Source organism: Equus caballus, chromosome 9, assembly GCF_041296265.1.
Source record: "Equus caballus isolate H_3958 breed thoroughbred chromosome 9, TB-T2T, whole genome shotgun sequence".
Lineage (NCBI taxonomy): Eukaryota > Metazoa > Chordata > Mammalia > Perissodactyla > Equidae > Equus > Equus caballus.
Genome location: NC_091692.1, coordinates 98,191,722 through 98,217,574, shown reverse-complemented (window position 1 = coordinate 98,217,574; position 25,853 = coordinate 98,191,722). Strand labels below are relative to the sequence as shown.

Here is a 25,853-nt window from a genome sequence, read left to right as displayed (position 1 = left end):
CTGGCTCCGCCCCGGCCCACCAATCAGACCGGGCGGGGTAGGCAGGCCGCGCCCCCTGACCCCACGGGCCCCGCCCCCAGGCCCAAGCGGCCGGGTCGCTGCCGGAAGTGGCGAAGCGGGTCGGGACTGGCCGGGGAGCATGGCGGGCGCACGGGGCGCAGGGTGTGCTACGGCGGCGACGAGGGCGCGGCCCGGGAAGCGGCCGCCCGAGCCGGAGCCCGTGCCGGAGCCAGAGGAGGTGACAGCGGGCTGCGCGGAGCGGGAGCGGGAGCAGGGCGGCGGGGCGCGGGCGGCGGGGCGCGGGCCGCACGTGGAGGCTCCTCGGCCCTCCGGCCCACGGCGAACCCTCCCAGCGTGCGGCGGGTCTGGGAATGCGAGGAAGAAGGGGTCGCCTGCCCTCTGCTGGAAGTGGCCTTGTGAGGGGAGTCCTGGGCAGAGAGCACCCCCTGCTCAAGGGGCGGCTGAAGTGGGGGCGGGGCGGCTCTGTGGGTCGGAAGAAAAGTCTGCGCAGGAGAGGCATGGGAAGGAGAGCTGGCGTCCTGTGCAGCAGCCTCTCAGACCCTTTGAATTATACATTCTACTGTTAAGATCTGAGCTTGCACCGCTGTTAAATACTTATATGTTTGTACACTGCTAGTATGTTAGATCCTCTGTCAAAATTAAAAAGGATATGGGAATAAGAAAGCGTGAATACAACCGAGTGCCTGCTGCATTGGACACATTGTTTTGGCTCTATTGCCGCTACTCCTGTCCAGCTGAACCCCGGTTTGGTTGTGGGGGTGTCATCAAATCTGGGTCGTAGACAGTCGTAGAAGGCATGTACAGTCGAGCCTCTCAGCCGACTCCACCTAGCTGTATTCTCAGGCTGCCCTTTTGCCTTGTGACCTGTCCTCGAGTGGTCCACTGCCAGCTGGCAGCTCTGGGCGCCAGGCTTGCCTACTTCCACCAGTGGGCTCTATACTCATCAGGAACACTTGCCACTGTCACTGTGTAGCTGACTAGATATTGGAGATAAGCAGCGTGAGTGAGTGTCTGTCAGAGTTGCTTCCATGAAAACTAAGTTGAGTGCTGTGGAATAACTGGTAAGTTCTGGCTGTCCAATTAGGTGAGAGACTTGTAAACTTTTGAGAAACAGTGAAATGTAGGATTCTGCACTCAAATGCTTTCTAAAGGTCTACAAGTTCTTGCTCCACTTTTAAAAGGCAATGACAGGGCCCACCCACTGTGCATTGTGTCCTGTAGAGTTAGGGATGAGATGGTGTCTGGACGGCAGAGCTCTGCTTGGTCCTACCCCAGGAGTGGCTGAACAGGTATATACATGTTTTTAAGTAAAGCTTGCATCATTTTTATCACTCCTGAGCCAACATTTACAACTTAGTGATCAACTGTCGGTCCCAATCTGGTAGGGTATGGAGGCTTCTATGTCAGATGGGAGAAACCCCTCAGGGATTCTGGTCCTCTGCTGGCCACAGTCCCTGCCTTGGTGCCCTTATAGCTCTGGGACCTTGAGTGCCAGGGTGGGGTGCAGAGGTTGGAGAGCCAGTGTTGCTAATGCAATGGAACTGGGCTCTAAGAAGGGGACATTGTCCTTGCAAAGTCCTTCCCTTGTGAGATGCTAGGAATTAAATGTCCCTTCCAAGGGCAGGCAACCATGTTGTCAGCAGAGGTGGACGGTGAGGAAGGCCTGGGTTGGGTGGATGGTTCTGGTGAAGGTGGAAGCTTGTGACCTGAGGGCTGTGGCCTTGGAGGCTGGCCACACAGACGCATGGGTCAGTGCCTGGTGCCTGGTGGGCGAGGCCAGTGGTTGGGCTGTGGGGTCTGGCTAGCATTAACACTGTGCTCCTTGCAGCTGTCTCTTCTTTGCGCCCCTGCCCTCAGCCTTGGTGATGGCAGAGATTCCGGCCTCTCTGACCGCGAGGAGAGTGTGTTCTCAGGCCTGGAAGATTCTGGCAGTGACAGTAGTGCAGACACCACTGCCGAGGAAGAGAATGGAGCCAGCGGTGATGAGAACCACAGTGGGATGGAGAAGACCACTGGGCAGCAGGTGCGGTGGGTGAGTGAGGAGCCTCCCAGTGGGCTCTCCCACTAGATGAAGGTGCCCCCCAGGGTCTCTGGGTGGGTGTCCCCACACTGCTTTCTCCAAGTTTCCTTGGGGACTCCAAGGCCCTCCTCTCTCCTCTGATGCGCCTGGGGGCACATTTGGGGCTGGGTAGACCTTGTTTGCAGCTGGAGTTCTTGGAGGTCTAGGGCACTGGTCTTCAACCACAGTTAGGTGCTCTGTTCACAGGAACTCTAAAAGTCCACACGCCTGGGCCTCTACCTCAGTGATTCTGATGTCACCTCTCCATGGGACTCAGCCCGCTTTGCTAGGTTCACTTGTAGGGTGGGTTTCCTAGGGCAAAGCTTGAGGTGGGCATTTGCCTGTGGGGGCCTGCCTGGGAGGGGCTCGAAGGACACACGTGAGGGGGTGAGCTGAGCAGGAGCTCCATTCCACCCCAGCTGTGCAGGAGCCCGAGTGGCCCCATGGGTGGAGGCTTTGGCATCATATCTGTTGCTGTGATGATGGGGAAGGGTGTACCCTGCTCTTAAGTGAGAAAAATGACAGGAATCTTTTTCTTTCTTTCTTTCTTTTTTTTTTTTTTTGGTGAAGAAGAGTGTCCCTGAGCTAACATCTGTGCTAGTCTTCCTCTATTTTGTACATGGGATGCCGCCACAGCATGGTTTGATGAGCAGTGTGTAGGTCTGCACTGGAGTCCAAACCCGTGAACCCCAGGCTGTCGAAGTAGAGCACGTGAACTTAACCGCTGCGCCACCGGGCCCGCCCGAGAGGAATCTTAATTTAACTGAAATAAGGCGTTTGTTTTTTAGGACGTTTCAGAAACAAGTTTATAACCACAGGTGTTTATACTTCTGATGGCCATGGTGTTCTGGAAGTTATGACCTTGGCTCGTATAGGAGTCTCCTCCTGTAATGGAAACCAAAAAGGCATGCTTGTTTGATCTGTTTCCTGGGAAGAAAAGATTTAAAATCAGACTTAAACCTTCCACTATTCAGGCTTTCCTTATAACACTGATGTGCACAGAGAGGAGGTGATGCATTAACTGCGTTGACCACGTTTTGTAGGATTACAGGCGACTGTTTCCCCCAATTTTTTTTTTTTTTAAGGAAGATTAGCCCTGAGCTAACTACTGCCAATCCTCCTCTTTTTGCTGAGGAAGACTGGCCCTGAGCCAATATCCATGCCCATCTTCCTCTACTTTATACATGGGATGCCTACCACAGCATGGCTCTTGCCAAGTGGTGCCACGTCTGCAAGCGGGATCCGAACCGGCACACCCTGGGCCGCTGAGAAGCGGAACGTGTGAACTTAACCTCTGTGCTACCAGGCCAGCCCCTCCGCCTGCCTTTTTAACTTTTTAAAATTACAAGATATACCCTCCTCCACAAAAAACCAAATCTTACATCAACACTATTGAATAAAGGGTGGAAGTTCCTATTCACTGCTTGATGCAGTTGGTGACCACAGGTAATAACAGATAATAGTTTAATAATCTTTCTGGATCTGTTTCCCCTTCTCTTTTTTTTTTTTTTTTTTTTAAGATTGTCCCTGAGCTAACATCTGTTGCCAATCTTCTTCTTCTTCTCCCCAAAGCTCCGTGGTACATAGTTGTATATTCTAGTTGTGGTGCTTCTGGCTGTGCTATGTGGGATGCCATCTCAGCATGGCCTGATGAGCGGTGCTAGGTCCACACTCAGGATGTGAAACCCTGGGCCACCAAAGCAGAGCGCTAGAACTTAACCCCTCGGCCGTGGGGCCGGCCCCTGCCTGTGTAGTCTTTCAAATAATTGGTGGTCTTAGCTGAGCTGCTTTGCAAGTGAAACTGATGTTTGCCTGGGGACTCCCTGAAGAGAAGGTGACATCTGTGGTGAGAAGACAGCCCTACTGTCTTGCCCTCCAGCTGCCTCCTTTCTGGGGCCTGGTTCTTATCAGGGCCGCTGCTGACCACCACGCCATGCAGGTTTCTGCTAACTTCTCTTCTGCTCTGTGCTCCCACTTGTCCCTTAGCCAGCTCCTGTTGCTGTTTCCTTCACATTCCTTTGACAAGATGTGTCCCCCATAACCTGTGTGAAGGCTTCCACCACTTCCTACCAAGATGGGTGGGCAGTTGCCCCCCTCCTTGACCACTCTGCTTCATGCGTCTGAAGGGCATGCTGCCACGGTGTCAGGCTGAACGCTTGTGTGATGTCAACGACACCTGTCCTGAGGCAGTGGCCAGCAGAGAGAGGTCCTAATTGTGGGTGTGGCCCCCCCCCCCCCCCGGGCCTTTCCCCCTGTGGCAGGTGTGCTTGGCCCAGAAGCACTAATCAGGTGACAAAGGCAGCCGAGTCAGCTACACAGGAAGGAGGCAGTTGGTTTGTTTTGCTATTCTGGTAGTTGTGAGGCTGATAGGTCATTTTCAGGGAGCTGTGCCCCGTAAATCTGTGGATTCCGGCCTGTGCCACAGGCTGTCCCAGGCTGGGAACATCCTGCTGAAAGCATTCCGTAGATAAGGACCCAGCCAGATGGCCATTGGCATGTTCCATGGAGATGTCACTGGGCCTCTGCCTTCCTTTCCCACAGGGAGAGATGGCTGTGGGCCCAGCTGCAGAAGCCCTGCCTTCTTGCCTGCTCAGGTGCTCTGGTTGCCCTGGTGACATGGCCCCGTTCGTGGGAGCGGCCCTGTTCAGTCCAGGCCCCTCTTGGTCCTGCTGTGTGGCATGCACCTCCCTCTCACCTTTCGCTTCCTCTTGGGCCTTTGGTGTCAACTTAAAGATGTCCACCACTTTCTTTGTAAGGGGTGTTTGTGATTGAATGATGTAGCATCTAGGGGTGCTGGAGAGCACTTGGGAGCTCCTGAGGGACGTCCTGCCCTCCCCAGCCCTGTTCCTGGTTGAGGACAACCACTGTCTCTGGTCCTTGGGTCTCTTTCAGGGCGTTGTCTGCACATCCACGCTCCTGTCTGTGCAGTGTCTGATTGTTTCCTGACAAAGGCGAGCACCCCTGCGCGCTGCCTTCTGCCGTGCCTCTGTCTCCGCGGGTTGTGCATAGCCCTCCTCGTGCGCCGTGTCTGCGGTGCCAGCCTGACTAGCCCCAGTGGGTGGGCAGCTGCCGTCGCCCACTGTTACAAGTGATGCTGCAGTCGCCTCCTTTATGCTCGTTCTCACACGTGCAAGCAATTCTTGGATTAAATTCCAAGAAGAATTTCCGAGTCAGAGGGTCAGTGCATTTTTAATTGTGGAAGGAATTCCAGAGTGTCCTTCCCGGAGTTGTGCCACTGCGCGCTCCTGGCAGCCACCCCTGGGGCACCTGTTTCCCACTCCCTGCCAACAGTGTGTGGTTAAACTTTTTTATTTTTCCCACTCTGATAAATGGGGAGAAAAGTCTCTTCTTGTTGCTTTATGATTTTTTTCCTTCATTAGGAGTGAGGCATCTTTTCCTGTTTCTCTGAGAACCGTTTTAGCTGAACCTGTAAGTGTGTGACGTGCAGAGTGCTCATTCCTGTCGTGTTTCGAGGGTTGGGCTCCGGCTCTGTGAGTTTCGTTTCTGTTCTGTCCGCGTGGGTTACAGGATGCCATGTGGACCCTGCACGTTTGCCTCCTCTTAACCTGGGTCTCTCTGCCCAGCTTGGCCTTCATCCTGCGGCTCCGGCCCCGCCCTCTGCTTGCCTGGGGCCTTCGCTCATGGCTGAGATGGACCTCACTGTTTCTGGGAGTCGGGCGTCGCCACAGGCTGACTGCAGGGTCTCGTGAGGTATGGTCGGGGTGCTGGCAGGAGCTGGAGGGTACTCTTCTCAGCTTCCTCACCTAGCTGTTGGTGGAAGGCACTCAGGTGAGGAAGAGCACGGTGTATTTGGGGGGCCAGTAAGTGGTGGGAGCAAGGGCCTAGAAAGGTGGGGCCGTGCGCTGGTGTCTCTCTGACCTTCCTCCTTGGAGCAGGTCCCTTGAAGGGCCCAGTGTATCCACAGCGAGGCCCCATGGCCTTGACCTGCTTACAGCTGTGGATTTGCTTGCCCATTTTGGATTCGGTGTAGCCTTGGGGTGGGGAGCTCTCACTTCTCTGCTGTCCCATCTCATCTTCTTCCCGGGTCAGCTCGCTTCCCTTCCTTCCACTCCCAGCACCTGCTCCTGTCTCCAGTCCCCTCCCTCCAGGTCCCCTCAGAACTGACAGCCCTGTCCCTTGTCCCTGACCTTCACTGCCTCTTTGACCTGAGTCCCTGTCTACTGGCCAGTCCCCCAGTCACCTGGGCCCATGCTCCAGCCCATGCCCCTCACCCTTCTGACAGCATGTCTGCAAGCCTGTCTGGCCAGGGAACCCTGTGCCCAATGGCTGCACCAGCATCACCAAAGGAAGCTGAGTGGAGCCCGGTGCTGTGTGTCCCCCACATGCCCCCTGCATGCCAGGTGTCACTCCTCCACATGTTGCCCTCGGCCACAGTCCTGCTCCCCACCCCGTCCGCCTCCCACCTCACCTTGGCTCCCTGCTGTTCACGCACTCCCTTCCTGTCTCCACCCTCAGGCAGTGGCGTGGCTCTCAGTTTGGGGAGAAAATTGACATCAGAGGAGAATTTCCTTAGGCCTCCCACCCCCACATGCCCCCTGCCCCATCTGAGCCCGTGTCCCCATTCACGCTGGGCCCCTTGGCAGCAGGAGTGTCTCCCCTCCTTGCATCCTCGCAGCGGTGCTCTCTGGTGCTCGTAACGGGCCTCGTAGCAGGCCTTTCCAGCCCACAGGAAAGATGATGTCGCCGACGTCGCATCTTCTCTCCATTCCTCGTGTCACGTGGATTTGTGTGCTTGAAGCTGTTTCTTTCCTTTTGTGCTTGTTTAGATCCGTTTTTTCCTACTTGGCCTGTTTGGTTTGGTTCTTTTTATTCATATGGGATTTTTTTTCTATTTTGCATTCTTACTCTTTTGTGCAGAAGTTTCCATTTTCATTAGTTCAGTCTGCTTGCCATGTTCAAGAATGTAACGAAAGACCCAGTAGTAATGCCCAATGTGTAAGGAGCATTTTCCAGATAATTTGAGACGAGTTCTGCCCGTGCCGTCTGTGCGTGGAGCTTACTGCAAGCCCCTGTGTAGGAGGAGCCCCCTGGGGCTCATCATGGCTCTGGAGAATTGTGGGTGGGGGCCACCAGGAGAGGAGGAAGTGGGCTGTGGGGGTCCGGGAGTCCAGGCCGTGGTGTCCCTGTGTACTCTGGGGTCTGGGTGTTGGCGCCATCTGGTGGAGTGTGATGTGGGGACTAGGAGGAGGCGTGCCCAGGATTCTCACTGGCTACTTAATGGAGCCTCCTTCCGGCAACTAGTGCCTGGGTGTGCACCAGGGAGCCGTGGGCGTGAACCGGTGGCTGGAGTGGCTGCCCCTGTGGGCGCCCCTCCTGTTCCATTCCCCATCGCAGCATCACACAGCCATTTTAGGGCACTCTCGTTTCTGGGCGTCAGAGTTCAGGCAGGGTGTGGTGGTGTCACATCTGGGGTATCATGGTCAGTGGGACTGGGGGGATCCCACAGCGTCCCTCAGCTGTGTTCCCCCAGAGAATTAGGCTCCACTGCAGAGAGCACATCAGCTTCTCCTGTGCCCCTGTGGGGTTCTGGCACATTCTGTCCTAGGAGGACCATCTCTCACATCGCATCACATGTTCTGGGGCTCAGGTGAGCGTCCCAAGCAAGAACAGCAGGGGCCTCTTCTCTCATGTGTCCAGCCTGGTGTGACCTGAATAGCTGGCGCTCGCTTGGCATCCTTGTCTACCTGTCTGTTCCCCTCTATGAGGACTCAGGGCTCTGAGGGCAAGCGTCCGGCGTGCCAGGCAGAGCTGCAAGTCCTTCATGACCTAGACCCAGAGCATGTATTGTCAGTTTGGGCTGCTTCCCTTGGAGAGGGGAAGCATCCAGAACACCCCCAGATTCGAGTTAGGGGCACATAGACTCTGCCTCTTGATGAGAGGAAAGTCAAAGGTTTGTAGCCATGGTTTGAAACAGCCACAGTCACATTCCACCTGCCCCCAGGCTCCTTAGAACCTCACCATGTTGCCATGTCAGCTTCGGCCCCAGCCACAGGGTCTTGTCCAAACCAGGCACAGGTGTAGGTGAAGCCATGTGCCGTGGTGGTGCGCAGTCACACGTTAGATAGCTCTGTTCTAAATTGGGGGAAGCAGGTAGCACGTAGCAGTCACTGGCCTGTGGTGGTCCTGAAGTTGCTGGGCACACGTGGCCATTTCTTTGTGCAGGACAGGCTCCTGCTCCTGAAAATGACTGTGCTCCTCCTCTGAGTCACCTTCTTTTTTCCTGAGAAATGGGGGGCATTTTCATCTTGTATCATCTCGGGCCTTCTCAGACCCCACTGGTGTATTTTCTTTAAAAACTGTGTGGGTCTCCTAGGTATCAATATATGTCTTCCCTGTTAGATGGGCCATATGCACAGGGCTCTTTGATGCCAGCCCTTCTCTCTGTTGGGCACCTTAGGGAGTCTTAGCAGCATTTGTCCAGTCAAGAGTCTGTAGCCTGGTATTAGGTTCTTGGAGGCTCCTTGGTGCAAAGCGTCTTTGCTCCATTGGACCCCTGAGACTGTGTGTTACCAGCACTGGTCTGGATTTCACCTCTCTGAGATGTCAAGGACACGCGCAGAAGCCCAGCTGCATCTCACAGGGACCTTTAGGTGTGATGGCTGCTGCTTCCCTCTGCCTTCCAAGTCTCTGACAGAACCCTCTTGTGGGCGGGCCTGACCTGGATCCCACAGAGAAGGCAGTGCAGGGAGTGAAGTTCTAGCTCACCTGACCCAGTCCGAGCCGCCGCAGTGGCTGTCATGGTCCCACCTCCAGGAGGAGGTGGCAGGCCCGTGTTGCTGCGTGGCTGGTTGGTGGTGGCCGCTGGTGTGCTTGGGCTGGGCCTGACGCTGGGCAGGAGTGGGTCTGTTGCAATCACAATGAGATACCGTTGTTTGGATACCATCTTAGGCTGTCAGAAGCCCCTTGGGATCCCTCCTTTGGTCCTCGTGGTATATTCTGGTCCTGGGGTTGGGTGGAGAAGCAAGCGCGCCTGTTCCCCTGAGGACCACGGCCAGAGGCCACCTGGGGTCCGGGGTGAGGCCTGGCCCAGGCTCCTGGTGCTGCTTCCTTGCAGCCCTTCCCGCACATACCCTCCCCTGCCTCTCCTTTGCCTGCCCCCAGGGTGTTCTGGGCTGCTGCCCTGTTGGCGGTGCAGCCTCTCTCTCCGTAGTGGCCACCGCACCCCCCGTGCCTCTGGTCCGGCCCACATGCTGGTACCGCACTCCTGCTGGCCTCCTGCTGCCCTCCTCTGCTGATGGCCCATGGTCCCTCATGCTGGTGTCCTCATGCCCCGCACCTCGGGGGTGGCTTGCCATTGGCCTGACATCCCTTCAGTCCTGCTGTGCCTTGGCCTGAGCCCTTGTGCACCTTGCTGCCCCTGCTGTCTCTCTGGGCTCCTCCACCCCACAGCCTGCCCCTCATCGGCCACCCGGCTGTGGAGTCGCCAGTTGTGATGTGAGGCTGCATACCCCCCAGGAGATGTCCGTCCTGAGACCCTTGGTCCCCTGGCCTAGGGACTTGCCTCCAGAGCCCAGCTTCGCTTTGGGTCTGCTGTGGCAGTCCATGTCAGCATGTCTAGGGGACAGCGCCGTGCGGGGTTGAGCCTGTCTTGGGTTATGTGCTAGTGGGCTGCAGGCTGCGTGGATCTGGGAAGACCCCACCACCTGTGTCTGCACCTGAGGACCCGGGGTCTCGGATGCTGGTGGCTGGTGCTGGGCCATGTGAGAGACAGGGCAAGGACAGCGGTGCACCGTGGAGCTGCGTTCCCACGTTAGTGTCCTTTTGTGTTTGACGGTTTAGTCATCTTCTTTCTTAACTCTTAAGCTTTTTAAAAAAAATGCCCAACGCCCGACTATAACAGAGTATCTCCAAACTTTGAAAGGGTGGGGTTTGCTAGGTCTGCTCCTTCCCAGAGCTGACCTCTGGTTTGGGGAGCTGGGCTGCGCCCCACATCGCTGCTGCCCCCTGGCGGCCGCTGTCTGCCCTGCTGTCAAGTCTGGAAGGGATGCGGCTCCTCAGTGCCCCGAGGAGTGTTAGATGTCTGTTTTTGTGGGAGCTCAGGGCCCCGCCGGCCACCCTTGCTCCCCTTGCCAGGGACCCACCTACGTCTGGCTCTTATGCCTGCACACTCGTGCCCGGGGCCAGCCGCCCAGCACGGGGCTGTGTGAGGCACACAGAACACTGGAGGACAAGGGATGTCTGCTGTCTCCCACTGGGTCCCCATGACTGTGGCCTGTGGCACAAGTGGTGTGGGACTCGCAGGAGTTCATCTGGTGGAGAACATCGGGCAACCTGGCACTGTGGGCAGCGATGGAGCCCGGCCTGAGGCCAGCACTGCGGACCCTGCCACAAGGAGTGGCCCCTGGCTGTGGCTTGGCATTGGGGTGCCTGTTGAGGAGACTTAGAAACTGCTCAGCCCTGAGGTCTGGCTCCGTCCTCAGGGCAGGTGTGCGTGCTGATTGCTGCCGCGGGCAGGCTCCTGCGGGCGAGGATGGGAGGAGAGCTTTGGGCCCTGGGCAGAGGCAGGAGCTTGGGGCGCGCCCTCCGCCCGCGCCCCATGCTCGCCAGGCAGTGCTGACCCACTTTCAGCGGGCAGGGCTCCTGCAGTGCACAGCACGGGGAGCAGGGGGTGGGGGGAGCCGTGGAAACCGAATCCTGCCTTGTTCCTGGCCTGGAAAAAAACTTAGTCTCCCACCCCCCTTACACTGAGGGGAAAAACAGGCAAGAGGAAGAGAGCCTTGCAGGCCTTGGCTCCTGCCTGGGCAGGGGGAGTGGGCTCTGGGCGGGGGCGCCTGCGCCCAGGGTCTCCTGCTCCCCAGGACTTTACTGCCCCCAGGGGTGAGAGGTGAGGCTGTTTTCCCCATCAACCCTGGTTCTGATACATTCAACACCCTCAAGAAGAGAATCTGTTTTCTAAGTGGGGATGTGAATGCTCCGTGGCACCCACTCGCTGACCTGGTGGGACGGGGTCGGCCTGGGGCTGTGGGCGGGGTGGGGGCCTGGGGGCCGTGTCTCCCTGGCATTCCGAGGGTTTGGGGTACCTCTCTGGGTCCTTGGCCAGCTGGGCTGGATGTGGCTCTCAGCTGCTGCTGGAGCCGGCAAGGCCCCCTGGGGTGAGGGTCTTGCCCTCAGAGTGAGTGGGCTGTGGCCCATGATGGTGGCTGACAGCGAGTGCCACGTGCTCCCCCAGATGGACTGGCCCAGGTGTGAGTGACCCCCTGGCCCTCACCTGCTCCCGCTGAGTGGCCGCCCCCGCCTTGGCCCTTGACCCTGGACCGGCTGTGGGCCGGGTGGGGGACGTTGGGCCAGGAGCCCTGCAGCTGTCTTTTCGTTCAGGGGTGCGGGGGCGGCTGGGCCCTCGCTGGGGGCTTTGGTGCTGACTGCTCCTTTTCCAGTCTGGCACCAGGTCTCAGCCCCTCCCTGGGGCCCTCCCCCAGAGCTTGGATGTTGTAATGGGTCCGGCCCTTGACAGAGGGCCCTGGGTGGGGCCCCCGAAGAAGCCCACTTGCACCTGGGTGTCCCCAGTCTAATCTTGAGGCCCAGGGCCAGGTTGGAGCTGCTCAGAGATTGGGGTGGCAGGAACCTTGGCCTCAGAGTCAGCAGAAGGGACAATTACTTCTTCCTAAGCCCCCCACCACTGAGGAGAAGTCGGAAGACCCTGGGCCTGGGATCTGCCTGAGGTCAAAGGGTGTCAGTGTCCTGAGTAGCCACTCTCTTCTTCTCTCCGCAGGCCGAGACCTCTTCTCCAAGGACAGAGGAGATGCGAGTGCAGGGCGGCGATGAGTACGCAGAAGACAGCTCTGACGAGGAGGTGGGGCTGGGGCCACGAGGGGTAGGGGTGGGGGGCCTTCCCTGGGTGGGCCGTGTTGCCCCCGCCACAGCTAGGCCTGAGTGGGCGTCCTGGCCTAGGGCCCCACTCACAGTCTGGAAGAGCGATTTTGGGGTTGGGGACACATGACTGCAGGAATGTGTGTGTCATCGCCTGGGAGGGAAGGGGCATTGGGCGTGGCACAGCGGCCCCATGCCCATGTCTCAGCCCTGGGCCATGGACCCCTGGGCATGTCTCTGGGGTAGCTGGCTGATGCTGGGGTCCCCTGAGTGCTCTGTGGGGGCTGTGCTCATGCTCTGGGTGGGCATGGAGAGGTGGGGGGTCTTCCACCACACGAGGCAACGTGCCCTGGGCCATAGGGGCGACAGGCCCAGGTGCTGCCCCACCAGGTCGGAGGGCAGCACCACCTGCCAGCCTCCTGCAGGAGATGGGTGGCCCTGGGTGCTCTGACCCCTCCCCGGCGTACTTGAGGCACAGGCCCTGTGGGCCTCAGCAGATCCGTTCGCCCCTCTCGAGTTCGAGGGTCCGAAGGGCAAAGCTTGTTGTTGGGCTGAGGGTGCTCTATGTGTATCCGCAGGCTTTGATGGTGGTTGGGCAGGGGGTGGAAGCTGAGGAGCTCTGAGCCCGGAGGTGGCTGTGGTGCTTGCCCGCTTGTCCTCTCCCTGGTGTATCCTGGCCGTTGGGCAGGGCTGCGGCCCCTGTGCTAAGCCTCCTGGTGTAAGCACCCCACGTGTGCGCCTCCTGAGGCCATGGGCCTGGGGGGCAGGAGGCGATGCTGTGCTGCGGGGCCTGCAGGGACAGTGGTCCTCGCCCCTCAGGAGCTCTTCCTGCCGCCTGTCAGGGGCTGTCCTGGGGCCTGGGGAGGCACGCGCCCCCTCCCCTGCTCGGCTTCTACCCCCACCCTCGCGCTCTCTTGGCAGCGGCTGCAGGAGCCTTGGCCGTCCGCCCGATCCGGTCTCTGTGCGTTTAGAGAACAGAGACAAAACAAAATAAATTGGTTTCCTGGCCGGAGCAGCGGGCGCACTCGGCGAGGGGGGGCCAGCGCAACGCGGCTCCCTGCCTGTCTCCCCCTCTCCCAGGGGCTCTGGCTGTCGGCAGCCACATCCTGTCGGCTACTTTTTTATATTTGGTATTTTGAGAAATCGATGATGATTGTAAATGGAGTGCGGAGGCCGGGGGAGGGGCCTTTGGCCTGCCCGCGGAGAGATGCTCCTCCTGGCCGGGCCTGTCCCGGAGCCGCTGCGGGGGCTGCGGGGGCTGGGGGCTGCTTCCTCTGGCGATGACTATCCCATATGTCGGCCTGAGTGACAGGAGGGAGCCACGATGCCCGCCCGTCCGGCGCTTCTGCCAGCACAGCCGGCCAGCGGCTCGAGGGGGCGGCAGAGCTCAGCTTTCAGGAGCCAGGCCAGGCCCCGCAGATGCTTCCTCTCCCCCGAGAAGCGCATGTGCCGAGGGTTCCTGTGCACCCTGAGCTTGCGGCTGCATCTCTGCAACCCAGCAAAGCGGGGTGGGCTCCAGAGAGCAGGCCTGGGAGGCTGGAGTGGCGAGGGTCCCATGGGATGCCTGGACAGACGGGGTAAGGAGTGCAGGGCCTGAGTGATAGAGAGGGTATTAAGGGGTGCAGAGGCCTGCACCCCCTGCGGCTGTGCCGTGCTTGGTTGGCACCTGTGAGGGGAAACCCCTTCTCCCAGCAGTGTCCTTGGAGGTGGCCAGTGGTGCCAGGACCCCACTCAGGCTCTGGACGGCTCCTAGCAGCTGGCAGGGGTTTGCTGATGAGGGGTGTGCTCCCTGGAGAGAGAGCCTCAGTGGGAACCGAGCTGGGCGGCCGCGTGGTGGACTGGAAGCACTTCACAGCCTCCCCTCCCCTGGCCCCGCCCTGCCCCCTGCTCGGAGTCTAGACCTGAGGCCTGGGCTGGGGCACGCTGTGGCTTCTGGGCCCTTTGACTGTTGGTCTATGCTTGGTCTGCCTTTGGGGACACCCCCCAAACACTGACTAGTGAGGGATGTTTCACCTCTACAGCTTCCTGTTTCCACACATTTGCCCTCCTCAGTCCCTTCCTCCAAATTCACATCCTAAGCTGCACTAGGGCCAAAGTCCCTTGGGTGTGCTGCTGGGCCTGGTCCTGGCCACAGTGGAGTAGGGGAAGCCCTGAGGAGCCCGCGAGCTATGTCCGCCCCACCCCCATGTGTCCACCTTACCCCTCACCTCACAGACGTGATCTCATCCATCCGCCAGGACCCCAGGGAGGTGGGGTGGGGGCGGGGGCGGGGCCGGCAGCCTTCATAGTGGTGGCCCCATATCTTTGTTTCAAGCAGCTGGGAGAAACTGAGGCTGGCCTGTAGCGGCCCTGTCTGTCTAGGAAGTGTGGTCAGGGTGAGGGGTTCAGGGCAGCTGTGAACTCTGGCCAGAGAGGCTGGGAAGAGCCTCCCTTCTCGACCCTGTGGGCCTGACACCCTCCTGTCCCCTGCGAGACCTCCGCTGAGACCTGAGACCTGGCTGGGGGTGGGGCTGCGGCCCTGGCCGGCTCTGCGGCGCCCGGGCCTCGGCTGTAACTCGGGATCCCGCAGGGACGGGCCCGGGCCTGTCTGTATCCACAGCCCGCGATCCCCTCTGCTCTCTCGCCAAACGCCGTTAATGGCTTCTCCCAGCTACTGAACCGGCAGCTGCCTCCAGCGCTGGCGGCCTCCAGCTCCTCCCGGGCCGCCCGCCCCCGCCTGTCCTGGCCGCCCGTGCTCAGAGCGCTTGCGTCGCTGCTGGCAGCCGCAGCCTGTGGGCTCAGGTTTCCGAGCTGTTTGTGGAGAGCGCCCGGCGCTCAGCCTGCTCGTGTCTCGGCCTCGCAGACCGCCCCAGGCTCCCTGGCGGCCTTCCACCCCCACGGCCAGCCTCTGAACGGGGCTGCTGGCCGGGCTCATGCGGCCCCTTGGGTCTGGTCCCTTCCCACTGGTCTGCTCCCACCGGCCTCACCTGGGAGGGATACTGTGTGCGCCGCTGACTTTCGGCCTCGCAGGTGGCTGCAGGGCCTGGTGGGTATGATGGCTGTGACCGCAGAGTGCCCCTTGGTGCCTCTGCCTGGCTGCACCCTAGGCCAGGCACACAGTGCTTGGATGGGGGGACACACCCACTCCCGTCTGCGTGCCCCCACCCTGTGTAGGCCTGGCACTTCCAAGAGCTACCCTTTGTGTCCGATTTTCCTAGTTGGGAGAGGGGATTCTCCTGGGGACAGCAGGGTGGGGCCGGTGAGGAGGAGCAATGGCAGAAACAGCTGCCCCTCTCGAGGGGTATAGTGAGCATGCTGGGACAGAGCAGGGTCTCTTGGGGCCTGGGGGGCTATGCGGCAGCTGGCAGGTGAAGGTGGGGCTTCTTCAGAGCCATGTCCTCCCTCCAGCGGGGTCATGTGAGTGGTGGCAGCCTGGGGGCTGCTGTGTGCCCACTTGGAGCCCGGTTCCTTGGCAGCAGGAACCCAGCGGGTGGGTGGAGGGCGCTGGGACAGCCTCCTGGGAGGAGGGGTTTACCTGGGCTTGGAGGTGTGGCCAGTGGAGCCAGGAGCTGTAAGGGCAGGCGTGTGGAGGGCAAGGGTGGGTGGGGGTGCTGGCTGCAGAGTGGGGACCAGGCACATGTCCCCGGGGCCACAGGCAGAGGCTGCTGTGTGTGGGCAGTGCTTGGGGCTGAGGGTGAGTCCTCCAGAAGGAGACTTTGGGCGGGGCTGAGGGTAGGTGTGGAGCTCCGGGATCAGGCCCAACCTGAAGCAGCAGCTCTGTCTTCGAATAGTGGGGCTCAGAACAGGCCTTTGTCCCACTCAGTGAGGGTCCCTGAACCTATGTTCCCTCCAGCACTCCCAAAGGAATTTCTGGGAGCTCCTGCCTGCAGGAAGCCAAGAGTTGGGGTGCCCCACATGGGAATGCCCATTGGATCCTCCTCAGCCCCAGGAGAGGGGCAGGTGGGTGGGGGTCTCAGGTATCTGAGGACCCACGAGCAGTGGCAGCCCTCTCCCCACCCTGTGGAACCCATGGGGCGTGGACTTGCTCCCCCACAGCCTTAGAGGTGCTGGTGGAGGCCAAGCATTGGGCTCCGAGGGGCCCTGTGCCTGAACGTGTCTGTTGGCTCAGCGGTGGGCCCAGACAGACAGAGGTGGGGGCATCTGGGCTGGCCTCTGCAGACGTGCCCTGCCACCTGAGTCAGCCAGCGGAAGGGGCAGTCTGATAGAGGAGGTTGGGCAAAGTGGTTCTGAGTTCCCTGCCTGGCCCACCCCAGCCCAGCCGGCTACAGCCAGCGGGCTCTGCTTCTGGCCCCGTCCCCTGCTGGGGTCCTCTCGACTAGCTTTGGCCTTTGGTGCAGGAAGAGGCCGAGGAGGGCCTGGCTTTCTCCCCTTTGGTCTGTCAACTAGGACTCATCCTGCGGGAACCTTCTGTAGGTTCAGCTGCAGCAGGTGAGCGGGGGTGCACAGCCCAGCCCCCTCCCGCCAGGCACTCCGACAGAGATTAAACACCGTGGAGGGGTGAGGAGGGACGAGGTGCAGGAAGGCCGAGTGGCGCTTCGAGACAGGCGGGAGCTTCGTGCAGGGGAGCTGAGCGAACACTGCCGGCATTGTAATCGGAGAGGGGCCGGGAAAAGAGAGAGACCGAGCGAGGGCGGCTGACCCCGTGCTCCCCGGGGACAGGTGGGAGAGGCGAATGAGGAGAGAGTGAAGGATTCCAGAGGTGGGCCGGCTTCCTCTCTCGCAGACAGACACGGGAGGGAGGTGGGCAGCGGGCCAGCGCCGTACCTGCAGTTCCAATCTGCGGTCCTGACAGCTGCAGCCACTTTGGGGAGGGGGAGGGGAGGGGGCTCATCGAGAGCGGAAAAATCCCAGCCGACACATCAGCCAGTTGCTGCCTGTGTCCGGTGCAGTCTGGGGGGCGGGGGACCCCTGCCGGCCTTATCCCACAGGCTTATCCTTGGGGCAAAGTGGCCCCCCAGGAGAGTGTGACCTGGGGGCTGTCTGTGCCCTCAGCCTGGGCTCCCAGGACCAAGCTCGGTGCCTGACCCAGAGGGGTCCACGGGCGCTGGCCCCTGAGGGGTCACATGTGCTTCCTGGCAGCCCGCAGGTGCTGAGCAGGGTGGGGGCCGGCTGGCCTGCGGGCGCAGGCGGCCTGGTGATGAATCATGTGGTGCCGCCAGCAGCTCATTCCCCGGGCCGGGGACAGGGAGCTGACAGCTGAGGCCGATCCGAGTGTTTCCAGCCCAGCTTGGCCCGCAGTGGCGGCTGCTGGCCCAGGGTGCTGGCCGGCCCCTCCTTTCCAACTGCCTCTGTGGGGCACACACACAGGGAGCCCTGGGTCTTTGTCCCTCGGCCCTCAGGTTGGTGGAGGGTGAGGCTAGCATTCTGGGGAGGAGGTGGGCTGCAGTGGGTGGGGAGCACCTGCCATCCTGGCCTGGAGGCTGTGAGTAGCTGAGTGGACTCGCGTGGGGCCTTGGGGCTCGGGCAGGCCCGCCACCCCCGGTCTGGTTTGAATTTCTGGAGTGGTGGAGGGTGACGGCGTGCTCCTCCTCCGCCCCTCCCCTTCCTCTCCTGCTGGCTGGCGGGCTGGGGCCGCTGCTGCTACCGGTGCAGCTCAGGGAGCGACCGGGCCTGCTGCCCAGGCCTGAGGCCGGCCAAGCTGCAGCCGCTGTTGGAGTCACAGGCCCAGCAGCGAAGGGCTTGGCCTGCATGCACTGTGCCCTGACCGGCCAGGCCCCTGGGGACCGTCCCAGCGGCCTGTCCTCTCCCACTGCCTTCCCAGCATCCTCGACCCATCCTCCTGCATTGGGCTCCAGGCAAGGGTCCTCGATGCCCGTGTCCCCCATCTCGCTGCCATCTGTCCTTCAGCTCTCAGGGGTGTCATTCCTAATGCACTTTCTTCTCTCAGGCCTTCTTACAAAGTGCATGCTCCCCCCATCTGCTCCTCACACTGGCCAGGTCACCCTGTGACTGCGAGGTGGGTGCCCACCTGGCCACCCATCATCTTCGGGTGCACCTCCCACCTGGGCCAGGCATAGAATTGTGAGGCCAGTGGGTGAGAGGCAGGTGGGCCATGGACCCTCCCCACAGAACTGGACGGTGCCCAGTGGGGCTGGAGAGGCAGGCATGGAGATCCTGGGGGCACCTGCCTGCCGGCCACCTCCCCCAGGTTGTGTTCTCGCAGCATCGGGGTGCCCCTCTCAGCCCACAGCTGGACCCCCAGGTCCCCTGCCTGGGTCCTGGCTCCCCGGGCAGGCGGTGGGGTGGGGGACTCCTGCAGTGACCAAGCTTGCCCTCTCCCCCACTGCTTGGCCAGCTGTAGGCTCTTGCAGGATTAAGGAGAGGAAATTTGGGGTTGGGTTTCTCTCTGAATGGAACCTGCCGTTGTGACTTTTTATCCTGTTACGTTTCTATCAGATTGGACACAGTCCCCTCCATCCTTAACGGCTCTGGCTTTGAGAACTTCCTCCAAAATTACACCACTGCTTCCTGCTTTGTAGTCCCTGGAGCCCATCCATGGGGGGGGTGGGAGGCGGCTCTGGCCCTGCCCTGTTGGGGTGCCCACGTGGGCCTCAGCACCTGGCCTTCCCTGGGGCAGGAGGGCGCGTCACTGGGGGCCCTGAGCCTGCGCTGAGGGCTGGAGGGCCCGGGGCCGGCACCTGGCGCTCTCGGCCATTCCCCACCCCGCGGGTGCTGACGGGAAGTCAGGCTGCTGGCTGCCTGGGTTGGTGGGGGAGGTGGCCCACAGGAGGGCGCCCCGCCCTGCTTCTCTGCTGTGCCCATGGGGCTCACACTACTAAACTATAATTGTCACCTGCAGGATTTTAATGGTCAGCCAGCTGCACACAGCTCAGGGAGGGGGCCTGAATGGCCCTCTTCACGGGCAGGTGGGGCCTTTGGAGGGGTCGGGTGGAGCACAGTGGTAGGTGGCCAGGGGTCCTCCCAGTGTGGGCAGCGCTGCAAGGGGCCAAGTGCAGGGCTAGGGGCAGAGGCTTGTGGCCTTTCTCTGCTCACAGCTTGTGCAGGGGGAGCCAGGCTGGGCCTGGTGTGGGTACTCAGGGGTACATACAGGCAGCTGCCACCCGGCCCAGGCCTGGGAACCCCCTCTGCCAAGCAACCCCTCGCTCAGCCTCCTCCCCATTTCCACTTCTTGGGGCTCTGTGAGCAAAGGCTGCAGTGCCCATTCCCCGGGGCCCCGCGTGCTGCGAGCTCTGCCCTCCTTGCCCTTGTAGGGGTACCTGGGTGCCGGCAAGGCTGCTCCCCTGTCCTAGGGCTGGCTGTGTCCCACTCAGTCCCTCGCCATGTGGTGGGGACTTGCTCTCACCTTTTCTTGCCCTCTGCTCCCTGGCTAGCCTCCCTTAGCCCCCAGGCCACTGTCCCTGACAGGAGGCACCTCACTTGGCCTCGGGCCTGGGAGGGATGGCCCTGAGTCCTAGGGTGCCTCCAGCACAGGGAACGCAGGACGTGAGAAGAGAGAGCCTGAGGCTGGAGTGCCCACTCAGGCTGGACTCAGCATGGATCCTGAACCGTTCAAGGGAACAGTGTGCTTCCATGTTTGGAAGATAATTGTTTTGTTTTTAATTATACAAAATTTCAGACTTTATATTATCATATCAAAGACACAAGATGCCAGCACGTAGTGACCAGAAGAAAACCCAGGTAGGAAGCCAGCACGGAAAGTTCCAGTGGGTCTGGGCAAGTGCTGGGGTCAGCTCAGAGTCCTGCCACCGCCTGCCTGTCCATCGGCCCCACTCTTAGCCGGAGGCAGGGCTGGCCTGGTGGGCGCCCTCACAGGAGGCCTGTGCCCGAGTCAGGTCCGTGGGGGGCTCTCTGCGCATCGCCCAGCGGCATCCGCCTCTAACTCCGAATCGCCGTCTTTCTGTCGCGGTCCTTGCTCTGCAGAGGGGAGGGGCAGTGTCAGGGCCTGGGCAGAGACCCAGTGCCAGCCCGCGCCTCTGGACGTCCCCACTGGGTGCTGTCCCAGGTGTGGGCGGTGAAGGCAGCCGCCTTCCACGCTCGCCCAGCTTCCCGTGCAGTTTTGGGAGGAGAGTACGCTGCTGCACGGCCGAAACTGTACCATTAAATTTCCCAGATGTTCAGGCCCCAGGAGCTCGCGCGTGCTGTCTGGAGAGGAAGTGGGGATTGGGAAAAGCCGCGCCGTATTTTCTCCCTGCTTTTCCGGTGCCACCAAGCACAGCAGGAGCTGTAAATCACAGCCGCCAGCGTCTCCCGCAGCGTGGCCCTCTCCCCCAGCCCCCACGTCTCCCGCCAGCCTCCTGCCTGCCAACCCCACGGCCTTGCTGGTGTCTGAGGGGGCAGCCCCAGGGGCAGGGGCTGGGGGAGGGACGGCAGGTGCCTGATAAGCCTTAGGCCTGTGGCAGGGGCTGTGGTGGGACACAGGGACCCCAGAGGGTCTCCTTCCCATGGGGGCAGGGTGGGTGCTTGAGCCAACCCTGCTCCTGCACCCCAGCTTTTTCCAGATCTGCCCTGCCTTCCTCCTAGAGCCCCACCTGGCCCTGGGTGGCCCTCTCAGGTGCCCGTGGGAGCCTGTGTCCTGGGGACTCCGGGGGAGAAGGCCCAGGGGAGGCCCAGCCCTGCCTGCTCCAGCTGCACCCTCCCTGTGCTCCTTCCTCCCTGGCCGGGGCGGCACACGGGTTACAGGTGCTGCTGGGGGCCTCGGCCTGCCTCGGCACCGCCCTCTCCACGACAGGTGTGGGTTGCAGGGGTGATTTGGAGGCGGGGCGCCTCCCTTCCCGTGGGTGCCCCGCAGCCGACACTCACCAACTTTCTCTGGTTGCTGAGGCAGAAGGTGCAGATCTGTTTGGGCTGGGCGTTCTCGCCGTCGCGGGCAGGGGGCGGCGGGGGCGGCGGCGGCGGGGGGCTGCCCGCGCGTGCCGCGTGGAAGAAGGCAGGCCCCGAGTGGCACGGTTGCCCGTCGCCGCAGGCCTCGCCCACCAGCAGCACGTTGCCCAGGTGCGAGATGTAGCTGGAGGCCAGGCGCAGCGTCTCGATCTTGGAGAGCTTGCGGTCGGCCGGCTCGGTAGGGATGAGCGTGCGCAGCGCCGTGAAGGCCGTGTTCACGCTGTTGGTGCGGTCCCGTTCGCGCGCGTTTGCCGTGTGCCGCTGCCGGGGCTCGCGGCCGGGCCGCCCCCCAGGCCCTGAGCCGCCGCCCACAGCCCGCCGGCCCCCGGCCCGCCTCCGGGCGCCCTGGAGGCCGCAGCGCGCGGCGTGCACGCGGCAGGGCTTCTCGTCGGAGCCCGAGCTCTCGCTGCCGCGGTCCTCGTCCTCCGACAGCGGGCTCACCTCGGGGTACAGGTAGCGGCCGGGCGGCGCCGAGCGCAGCATGGCGAGGGATGTGGCCGGCGGGCGCGCCGTCAGCTCCGCCGCGCGCAGCGCATGCCGCCACCGGGCCTCGCGGGCGGGCGGGCGCCGGGCCGGGGAGCGCGGGTCTCTGGGCGCCCGCGGTGGCGGCTGCGGCGCCGCGCGCACGTGTGCGTCCCGGGCTGGAGCGGGGCCGCGGGCCGGGCCTTTATAGCGGCGGCGGCCCCTCCCCCGCGCCGGCCCGCCCTCCTCCCCGCCTCCCGGCCCCTGGAGGCGCTCGGAGCAGGGGCCCTGCGTCCCTCTGCCTTCGCCACGCTGAAGGGGCCTGGAGCATCTTGCTGTCTCCGGGAAGCAGGAGCCAGTTTGGGTGGTGCTGGGGCTGTGTAGCCCCCTCCCGCCGCCCCTCAGCAGGGGCAGGAGGGTCAAGTGGGACCCATGACCCGGCCTTCTGCCCTGGCATGACCAAGTTAACCCAGCTGCCCTGGCCCAGGCGCGTGGCCACACCCTGTCTGTCTCTCCCTCCCCTGTACACTTGGGCCTTCTGTGCCAGGCAAAGGGGGGGGCACAGAGGAGCACTCAGGGGCTGCACTTCAGCCCCAAACCCCTTGGCTGCCCCCTCCAGATTTGCCCGTGGGGTCGCCCGGTGGCACAGCCTGTCTGTCCTGCACCTGCCCCCTTCTGGCATCAGCAGCACCCTCCAGGTCTGGCATAAGTTGTGCTCTCTGCTTGGATCCCTCTCCCCTTTCCTGGCTCATGCTGCTCCCCTGCTCTGGAGAAGCCACCCCGTTACCCTGCCCAGTGCTCCTGTGGGCCTTCTCCCCCTGGCCACTGGGCCCCCCAGGGTCTGTCCAGTTCAGGGGTGGCTGTGTAGACCTGGGGGCACGGGAGAGAGACAACCCCCCTCCCCAGTGCTGAGCAGAAGGGAAGGCATTCCTAACAGTGGGCAAGGGCACAGGGGGTACCCCTGGGCATGGGCCTGCTGGGAGGACTGAAGTCAGCAGGTCTTGGGAGGGGCAGGTGCAGAGGAACAGGGCCCAGGGGTCCTGTTCTGCTGCAAAGGGGACCTCAGGCTCCCAGCTGTGCTCAGTCTTTTCGGGGCCCCTCCCCCTGTGGCTACTGTTGCAGGAAGCGGCCGCCTGGGCAGCAGTCTCCATGCTGGGCGGAGGGAGGGTGGTGGCTGGCAGGGGCCTCGACCAGGAATGTGTGTCCGGGAATGTAGCTGTTCTGCCCGCTGGAGGTGGGGTGGGGGGCAGGACCGGGGGAGCTGGGGGTCCTCAAAAGGTTGCAGGGCAGAATGCAGTGGCTTCTGCCTCCCCTTTGAGTGGGTTGGTGGGGTCTTCCCTGAGTCCCTGCCTGTGGCTACCTACTTTTGCCTAAGGCCCCCGCCAGGGGAGGGAGCCCGCGGGCGATGAGGTCACCCTTGTCTGTGGCTGCCCAGAGCCCTGGCCAAGGAATCCAGAGGGAGGCTCTGGGGTTGGCACCACTTCAGTGGAAAATGTGAAGGTACAGCTCCGGCGCCTCTGGGGCTCAGGGGGGTGGGGGGGCAGCGCCGGCCGCTGCGCCACGTCCCACCCCAGGGAGAGGCACGTGTCAGGGTGCCTGGGTGCTGCCCCTGGCCAGCCTTGAGGCCACTCCCTTTGCTTTTGCCCCCCCCCATCTGTCTCCTGGGGGCTCGAAGGGAGGGATGGGCATGGTGGGTGTCCAGTGCTGACACGCTGGCCTGCTGCCACAGGATGTCCGGAACACGGTGGGCAATGTGCCCCTGGAGTGGTACGATGACTTCCCCCACGTGGGCTACGACCTCGATGGCAAGCGCATCTACAAGCCCATACGTACACGCGACGAGCTGGACCAGTTCCTGGACAAGATGGATGACCCTGACTACTGGTAAGCTGGCGTGGGGCCAGGCCTGCTGGGCAGGGCTTGAACATGGCTCTGATGGGTGGCCCCCCTAGGCGCACAGTGCAGGACCGGATGACGGGACGTGATGTGCGGCTGACAGATGAGCAGGTGGCCCTAGTCCAGCGGCTGCAAAGGGGCCAGTTTGGGGACGTGAGCTTTGATCCATATGAGGTAGGTGGCAGCAGCTGGCCCCTGGGGTCTGCAGGCACTTGCAGGGCCCTGGCCCACAGGCCTGTGCTTGTTCCCCCAGCCAGCTGTGGACTTCTTCAGTGGGGACCTCATGATCCACCCGGTGACCAACCGACCTGCCGACAAGCGCAGCTTCATCCCGTCCCTGGTGGAGAAGGAGAAGGTGGGTGCAGCCCTGTCCTCCAGGGTGCGGCCCCCACTGCTCCCACCCTGACCTGGCCTGTGTGTGCAGGTCTCCCGCCTGGTGCATGCCATCAAGATGGGCTGGATCCAGCCTCGCCGGCCCCGGGACCCCACCCCTACCTTCTATGACCTGTGGGCCCAGGAGGACCCCAACGCTGTGCTGGGACGTCACAAGATGCACGTGCCTGCTCCCAAGCTGGCCCTGCCTGGCCACGCCGAGTCCTACAACCCACCTCCTGAGTACCTGCCCAGCGAGGAGGAGGTGGGCCTGGTGCTGGGGTGGGGGTCTGTACTCCAGCTCCCAGCCCTGCACTCCTGGCTCATCCTTGTCTCCACAGCGCCTGGCATGGGAGCAGCAAGAGCCGGCTGAGAGGAAACTCAACTTCCTGCCACGCAAGTTCCCCAGCCTGCGGGCCGTGCCTGCCTACGGCCGCTTCATCCAGGAGCGCTTCGAACGCTGCCTCGATCTCTATCTGTGCCCGCGGCAGCGCAAGATGAGGGTATGTGGGGCAGCGGGGCACCTGGGCAGGGGACGGGGGACCATGGGACGGGATGGGAGCCGGGTGACCACGTGCTCTCCTGCTCCAGGTGAATGTGGACCCTGAAGACCTCATCCCCAAGCTGCCCCGGCCACGGGACCTGCAGCCTTTCCCCACGTGCCAGGCCCTGGTAAGCAGGTGGGGTGGGTGGGGGGGCACACCCTTCTCTTTGTCCATGTCCTCACTGCCCCTTCTCTGCAGGTTTACAGGGGTCATGGAGACCTTGTCCGCTGCCTTAGCGTCTCCCCGGGGGGCCAGTGGCTGGCTTCAGGTGGGCCTGAGGTGGGGGCAACCCCAGCATGGGGGCCTGGGCAGGAGGGCCAGGTGCTGAGGGCCCTTGTCTGCTATGTCCAGGCTCTGACGACGGCTCGGTGCGGCTCTGGGAGGTGGCCACCGCCCGCTGCATGAGGACTGTGCCTGTGGGGGGTGTGGTGAGGAGCGTGGCCTGGAACCCCCACCCTACCATCTGCCTGGTGGCTGTGGCAGTGTAAGTGTGAGGCCCGGGGGTCCCTGTGGCAGCAGGGGAGGGCCCTAGGCCTGAAGGGCTGCATCTGGCTTTGGCCTGCAGAGAGGACGCGGTGCTGCTGCTGAACCCGGCCCTGGGGGACCGGCTGGTGGTGGGCAGCACGGACCAGCTGCTGAGCGGCTTCACCCCACCCGCGGAGCCCGCCCTGCAGCCCGCCCACTGGCTGGAAGCCTCAGAGGAGGAGCGCCAGGAGGGCCTGCGGCTGCGCATCCGCCACGGCAAGGTGTGGGGGCCGTGGAGGTTGGGGGAATGGGGCACAAGGCAGGGGAGGGCCCGGCTCAGCCACCCTCGTTCTCCTGCAGCCAGTGACACAGGTGACCTGGCACGGGCGAGGGGACTACATGGCTGTGGTGCTGGCGGCCCCGGGCCACACCCAGGTGCTGATCCACCAGCTGAGCCGGCGGCGGAGCCAGAGCCCCTTCCGCCGGAGCCACGGACAGGTGCAGCGTGTGGCCTTCCACCCTGTGCGGCCCTTCCTGCTCGTGGCCTCCCAGCGCAGCGTCCGCCTCTACCACCTGCTGCGCCAGGAGCTAACCAAGAAGCTGATGCCAAACTGCAAGTGGGTGTCCAGCCTGGCGGTGCACCCCGCAGGTGAGGGCATGGGGGGTGCACCCGGCAGGTGGGGCGTGTACCCTGCCAGGCATGGCTCTCGGGTCCCCACCACCACGTCTGCCCCCAGGTGACAACGTCATCTGTGGCAGCTATGACAGCAAGTTGGTGTGGTTTGACCTGGACCTTTCCACTCGGCCATACAGGGTGCTAAGGTGAGGTGCTGGTGAGGGTGTGGTGGGCTCCTCCCCCTTCCTGAGCCTGCTCTCAATCAGGTCCTCCCCAGGCACCACAAGAAGGCCCTGCGGGCAGTGGCTTTCCACCCCCAGTACCCGCTCTTCGCCTCTGGCTCTGACGACGGCAGTGTCATCGTTTGCCATGGGATGGTGTATAAGTGAGTGCTGACCCCTGCCCACCCTGTCCATGCTGGGGGGGCCCGTGCCGCCCGTGACCTGAGCCCCTTTCCTCGCCAACAGTGACCTGCTGCAGAACCCGCTGCTGGTGCCCGTGAAGGTGCTGAGGGGGCACGTGCTGACGCGAGACCTGGGCGTACTGGACGTGGCCTTCCACCCCACGCAGCCATGGGTCTTCTCCTCAGGCGCCGACGGCACCATCCGCCTCTTCACCTAGGCTGCCCTGCTCCCCCCTGGGCTGCGTGTGCATCCCGGACCCTCAATAGAGTGTTTGTCCCAGCTGACTGGTGCTGTGACCTTGAATCCTGGGTTCCTGACCACTTCCCCTCCCTCACTGAATCTCC

The 25,853-nt window shown here is 62.4% G+C and overlaps 2 protein-coding genes across 5 annotated transcripts; one reads left to right on the top strand and one right to left on the bottom strand.

Moving 5' to 3' along the window:
• Nucleotides 1-31: 31 nt before the first annotated feature.
• Nucleotides 32-25,793, top strand: BOP1 (BOP1 ribosomal biogenesis factor). Of its 4 annotated transcripts, none has more exons than XM_070222587.1 (16): nucleotides 32-238; nucleotides 1,850-2,044; nucleotides 11,811-11,891; nucleotides 22,941-23,095; nucleotides 23,164-23,281; nucleotides 23,361-23,462; nucleotides 23,532-23,744; nucleotides 23,821-23,982; nucleotides 24,071-24,151; nucleotides 24,223-24,292; nucleotides 24,376-24,508; nucleotides 24,590-24,770; nucleotides 24,850-25,138; nucleotides 25,227-25,311; nucleotides 25,383-25,490; nucleotides 25,573-25,793. In XM_070222587.1, exons 1-16 carry the CDS (start codon nucleotides 140-142, stop codon nucleotides 25,724-25,726), a joined length of 2,226 nt encoding a protein of 741 aa, XP_070078688.1. In that variant the 5' UTR covers nucleotides 32-139; the 3' UTR covers nucleotides 25,727-25,793. The 4 variants fall into 4 exon arrangements, with proteins under 4 accessions (XP_070078688.1, XP_023505017.1, XP_070078690.1 ...); XM_023649249.2 differs by having other exon boundaries at nucleotides 71-238; nucleotides 1,850-2,053; XM_070222589.1 differs by having other exon boundaries at nucleotides 72-238; nucleotides 1,879-2,044.
• On the bottom strand, nucleotides 19,444-21,285 carry SCX (scleraxis bHLH transcription factor). Its single transcript, NM_001105150.1, is given in 2 exon segments — nucleotides 19,444-19,783; nucleotides 20,669-21,285. Coding segments are annotated over 2 exon segments (603 nt in total). The 5' UTR covers nucleotides 21,233-21,285; the 3' UTR covers nucleotides 19,444-19,744.
• Nucleotides 25,794-25,853: the final 60 nt, after the last annotated feature.

Bases quoted from the DNA above. Each gene is read 5' to 3' on its own strand.
- BOP1 (XM_023649249.2), top strand. From the start codon at position 140: ATGGCGGGCGCACGGGGCGCAGGGTGTGCTACGGCGGCGACGAGGGCG. The intron at 23,096-23,163 runs GTAAGCTGGCGT...TGGCCCCCCTAG, and splicing joins ATGGATGACCCTGACTACTG to GCGCACAGTGCAGGACCGGA. The intron at 25,491-25,572 runs GTGAGTGCTGAC...CCTCGCCAACAG, and splicing joins TGCCATGGGATGGTGTATAA to TGACCTGCTGCAGAACCCGC.